A 6,000-nucleotide genomic window follows, 5' to 3' on the forward strand; every position below is an offset into this window, starting at 1 on the left:
GAAACATTTAAATATATTAAAGGGTTAAATAAGGTCCAGGAGGGAAGTGTTTTTAATAGGAAAGTGAACACAAGAACAAGGGGACACAATCTGAAGTTAGTTGGGGGAAAGATCAAAAGCAACATGAGAAAATATTATTTTACTGAAAGAGTAGTAGATCCTTGGAACAAACTTCCAGCAGATGTGGTAGATAAATCCACAGTAACTGAATTTAAACATGCCTGGGATAAACATATATCCATTGTAAGATAAAATACAGGAAATAGTATAAGGGCAGACTAGATGGACCATGAGGTCTTTTTCTGCCGTCAGACTTCTATGTCTCTATGTCTATTATTATGGTTTATCATTTTATCAAACAGGTTAATTATATTCCTCTCTGTTGATTTGTTTATAATAATAATGATGATGATGATGATGATGTCTTTATCTAAAATAAAAAGAAACTTCCACTGAAGAAAATCAGAAGCAATATATAACACTTGCCAAATTTTGAGGTGGGAAGAGAACATTCTGAAAACTCTGGAATGCCCCCCTTTCCTCCAGACAATATTGAATCATCTTACAATTTCGGGGGTGGTTTCAGGAAATAATCCTCCAAACCAGAACCATGTTCAGAATACCCCGAATTCAGAGGTTTTACTTCTTGAAATCCCCAAGCCATTCCCAGAAAGCACAGAGTTGGGTGACATTCAGCATTGTCCCAAGGCCTGTTGAATTGGCCATGACACTGCTGGCTATAAATAATTTCTGAAGAACTTTCAGGAAAGCCATGTTTTCACCCATTTATAGAAAGTCTTATGCAGTGACGGTTTTTAAATCCCATCTCTACCACTTCATGCACATGCGGCGTTTCGCATATGCAAAAGCATCCAGGGCGGGTGGGCAGAGCATTTCCCTGCTGCTTCTGCTACCGGTTCATAGAATCAGACTGGATCGGTAGCAACCCACCACTGATTTAAGGGTGGGAGCTATATACAGTGATCCCTTGCCACTTTGCAGTTCACCTTTCGCGGACTCGGTGCATCGCGGGTTTTTATAAAATATTAATGGAAAAAAAAAACAGTGGATTTTCGCTACTTCGTGGGTTTTCTGCGGAACTCGATCTGAGACGCTACTTGTCTACATGAGATTGTAAACAACACACAATTGGTTGATTGATGGAGAAGTGACCAACCAGAGAGTGCTGCTTTGTATCCCAGAGCCTGCTTGGCTCAGTACAGTAGCACGTTGTTTACTTTTCGTATGTGTGCAGCTTCCCCATCTGTGAGTCTGCTCCTACGCTCGGCCATTTCACGTGGAGCATCGTTTCATCGTGTAGGTTTAGGAATTCAAAACATTTTACAGTAAGTGTAAAGGTACAATACGTGCACAGAACAGTGTGGGAATGGTTATTAAGGGAATGGGAAAGGTTTATGTAGCATAAAAGTGTGGGAGAGGGTTTATAAAGCCTTAACATAGTGTATAAATACTTAAATATAGTGTCCCTACTTCACGGATTTCCGTTTATCACGGGTGCTCCAGGAACGTAACTCCCGCGATAAACAAGGGATCACTGTATTCCTATAAATTTACACACCACTCTTTAAATGTAGTTTCATTTTTGCTCTGCTTTTAACTGTTGAAGTGGGGAATTTTTTTGCCAGAAATGTCTTTTTAATAATAAAGTAGCAAAAAAAAATAATCAAACATTCTAAATATGTATTAATTAAAATGCCATCTTTAGGGATAGATATAATCATACTCAGTTAATAAAATTCACTGAAAAATAGTTTTGACCTTTTCTTGCAAAGTAACATATGTTTTATTTATTTATTATTTATTTTTATTTATTTAATTGGATTTATATGCTGCCCCTCTCTGAAGACTTGGGGCGGATTACAACTTATAAAATCATCAGAATACAGTAGCTAAATCCAATTGATTAAAAATTAAGCAATCTAAAATCCCCAGTTATACTAAAAACCAGTCAAATTTAAAAACAGCATTGTGAAAATAGTTTCAAGACTGAATGAACTCAATCTGTATAGTCTGGAAGACAGAAGGAAAAGGGGGGACATGATCGAAACATTTAAATATGTTAAAGGGTTAAATAGGGTTCAGGAGGGAAGTGTTTTTAACAGGAAAGTGAACACAAGAACAAGGGGACACAATCTGAAGTTAGTTGGGGGAAAGATCAAAGGCAACATGAGAAAATATTATTTTACTGAAAGAGTAGTAGATCCTTGGAACAAACTTCCAGCAGACGTGGTTGGGAAATCCACAGTAACTGAATTTAAACATGCCTGGGATAAACATATATCCATCCTAAGATAAAATACAGGAAATAGTAAAAGGGCAGACTAGATGGACCAAGAGGTCTTTTTCTGCCGTCAGTCTTCTATGTTTCTATGTTTCTAAGTAATGTCAATTATTCCAACAGGATTTTCCATAGATGTATAATTATAGAACTGTTTCTTTATGCATATATATATATATATATATATATATAGATAGATAGATAGATAGATAGATAGATACATTGATATGTAAATATAAATGAAATAATGCATAATTCAATTTTTTCCAGAACCTTTTGATAGAACAAATACTGCTAGAGCAGTACATGAAAAACAGAAGTATGATGTTATCCTAAATGAATTTCAAAAGGTAAAAGTACCTACAATCTAATGAAACATCTCATTTAAGTTATTTGTGTGTAACAATTGTTGCAAGGAAAAAAATTGTCTGTAATAGGCACAATGTATATATCCATTATCTTATTTTTTTAAAACTTTGCTTTTCTGAAATGGCGCTTGCATTCCCCAAACAGTTATTCCAATATAACTGACAAAGGTGTTTCAGTGATGGAGTTTTCTTTCAATATGACAAACAGTTCTCCTCAGAGGACAAAAAAATTATGCCAATCAATCCAAAAGTAGTTTAAAATTCTCTAGATTGTGGCGTCATTATTTTAGTTGTAAGCCTGTCGCAGTAAATTCATCTTTAAAATACTTTGTTTTTCCTTAGATTGACTCTTAAGAATCAGTTAAGTAGTTACTTTAGCATCTTGTTCGACTGTTGATTGGTTTTTATTTATAAAGGGAAGAAATGTGCGAAGGGCTGACAATGAGGAATTCATTCTGTCAATAATCAAGTCAGTCAAGATCTTGCCTTTTGTTCATATTCCTCTTTTCCCCTGTGTTCAATGGGCTGACTAAAAATGAGTCACACAAGTCACACAAGATACCTTATGTTTGGACTTGAAGTGGAGTCTTCCTGTTGCCAGAAAGGATTAGGGTTAGGCAGTTAGTGGTATCACCCCTTAAAACCTGAATTTCCAAGTTGAAGTAATTTTTCCTGTGCAATTCTGAATCCATGAAAAGTTCTTTGTTTTTGAATTACATTACAGTTATAATTTAATTACAAAACTACATTTCATGTCTGTTTTAATTGAGTATAATCTATTTTTGAATGATAAGTTTTCCCCCCGAACGCCATCACTCTACTAAACAAATAATTCCCTCAACACTGTCAGACTTTCTACTAAATCTGCACTTCTATTCTACTAGTTTTTCTCATCATTTCTATCACCCATTTCCTCCCATGTTGACTGTATGACTGTAACTTGTTGCGAATGTCCTAAGATTTTTATTAATATTGCTTCTTCATTGCTTATTTGACCCCTATGACAATCATTAAGTGTTGTACCACATGATTCTTGACAAATGTATATTTTATTTTATGTACGTTGAGAGCATATGCACCAAGACAAATTCCTTGTGTGTCCAATCACACTTGGCCAATAAAAAATTCTATTCTATTCTATTCTATAATTGTAGGGCAGAGCAGAAAGCTATAATATATTTTTAAATCCCCTTTCTCACCTTTTAAAATTAGTTTAATCTAACATTGAACTTTACTTCTCAGTTTTTATTAAAGGAAATATTTAATGCATTTTTACATGTCTTTATGATTATTCTCAGTACTAATGTTCTTTTTATGTTGTATGATTTTAAAAGTATGGCTATGTTGTACTAACCTAATTGTATGATCTGTTCTATCCTGTAGTCATGGCAAAGACTGAGAGACAGGAAGGATTTGAACTGTATACTACCTGTAAGAGGAATTATACAAAAAAGATGATTGGCCTCACTAACTGGACTTTTCTGAAATACAGCATATAAATACATGAAATGCCCGGGATGTAATTTCTCTCTCTTCCCTGCTGCACTTTTTTAAAGAAGATATTTTTCTTTCAGGTTTTTGGTAGGGAAATTTTTTGTAAGAATTCAAAGAAGATTGCAATCTTTATGACATTAAATCCATTTGAACACTGGCTTCTGGAGTTATTGAATCAGTGACCAATAAAGAAACTACTGCTGTAATATGAATTTTGCGGAATCTGTTGCAGTTTGATTTCCTGTTACTATGTATTGTAGTAGTTTACGCAGCCACACTAAATACTGAAACAGAAAGATGAATGTATGACAGCCAGCAGTGATAATAAAAAATATAATGGTGTACTTTTCCATAAGAGTAGGAAGTACAAGCCAGTAGTCTCTGCTTTCTAACTACTAATTATAATATGCACTTTAGTTCATTCCAATTTTAATATCATAGTATGTAATAAACACCAGCTTTTAAGCAATATTAACAACTTGGTCCGGATTACTCCTATCTATCTAGGCTGATTCTCATTGAAATCATGACTTGTATCTGGCCTATGCTAATTGCATACAAAAATCTATTTGATTAGATGCTGCTGTATACAAGAACATAAATATTCACAAAGGAAAGTAAAAACATTGAGAAAAATGTATCATTTTTATTTTGATATTTGATTTGATATTTCGCAGATGTGCAGAATTTTATCACAGAAAACATTCAGTAACTGTTGTCTGAATTAGTAGATCCCAAATATGCAATTACTGTCGTTTTGAAGAATTCTGATTTATGGAACCTTAGTTGAAATTTTATAACTAGGAGTAATATTTAGGCTGTAGTGTCAGATTATTATATTCTAGTGGTCGTGTACAGCAGTAGTGCCTTCCTGAGGGAGTAAAAATAAAATAATTAGGGAAAAAAATGCCTAGGTACTGCCGGTCTGAAATATTTGTCCTTTCCTTTTTGTTTTTACAAAATGGAGTAGCAGGAGTTTATTACTGTTTTCAGACCAGAGGTAGCTTTAAACTATTATGAAGCAGATGGAAAGCAAGCACAATCAAGAGTGATGGTCCCCTTAATTGCACTTCTAATATAATAGGAAAAAACCCGAAAACCTGCCAAGGTTGTACTGCTGCCTATACATCTATAAAAAAATCCTCGCATCACGATAAATGTAAGAAGTGTCCTCTGCATTTCTCATGCGCTTTGCTCCAAGATGTGGATCTGCTCTCAGTCAGGCTCTCAACATTTTCTTTCTGTATCAATAATGTACTGATGATTGCTAATCGTAACTGCTACAATAAAGTTTTTTTTCTTATTTTTTTGTTTCTATGTAAATATTAGAACCGCTATATAACTTGGGATTTAAAATAAATCTTAAATTTTAACTTTTTTTCTAAAAAAAGTTTGGAACTTCTTTTAGATCTGCTGTAGCACAATTTGTGCCTCTTATATTTATTGCAGACCAAGTAATATGTTAAGGAATAATTATTTTTCGTTGGTGTCAACCTTGCTTTTTTCTTTTTTAAAGTTTAAACATTTTATTGTGTTAAAGTGGAATAAAGTTTCTCTGTTGAAAATAAAACAATTTTGTTATATGGGCTGGTTTTTTCCCCAGTCAGCTGTTTAATTTCTCTTTCCTTTCTCCAGTACGCTACTAAGGAGAGTCCAACATGGGTTTAACTCTAGTCGGTTGCTAGGAACTGAGTTTTAGTTTATTCAAATTGAATAGCACCCTCTAGCTGCCTAGCAGCCCAATAATCTAATACAGGGGTCCCCAAACTTTTTACACAGGGGGCCAGTTCACTGTCCCTCAGACTGTTGGAGGGCCGGACTATAAAAAAAACCCTGCGG

At 34.4% G+C, this 6,000-nt stretch overlaps 1 protein-coding gene across 12 annotated transcripts in view; it reads left to right on the forward strand.

Moving 5' to 3' along the window:
* Positions 1 to 5,731, forward strand: part of TENT2 (terminal nucleotidyltransferase 2) — a 52,697-nt gene extending 46,966 nt beyond the window's left edge. For 10 of the 12 annotated variants that reach the window (XM_070743236.1, XM_070743235.1, XM_070743244.1 and 7 more), the window contains 2 exons: positions 2,570 to 2,649; positions 4,051 to 5,731. In XM_070743236.1, coding sequence (XP_070599337.1) covers positions 2,570 to 2,649; positions 4,051 to 4,125 — 155 coding nt within the window. In that variant the 3' untranslated portion in view covers positions 4,126 to 5,731. The remainder of the gene's footprint in view (positions 1 to 2,569; positions 2,650 to 4,050) is intronic. The other 2 variants (XM_070743240.1, XM_070743241.1) reach the window with 1 other exon arrangement.
* The last annotated feature ends 269 nt before the right edge of the window (positions 5,732 to 6,000 follow it).

This window comes from Erythrolamprus reginae, chromosome 2 (assembly GCF_031021105.1).
Source record: "Erythrolamprus reginae isolate rEryReg1 chromosome 2, rEryReg1.hap1, whole genome shotgun sequence".
Lineage (NCBI taxonomy): Eukaryota > Metazoa > Chordata > Lepidosauria > Squamata > Dipsadidae > Erythrolamprus > Erythrolamprus reginae.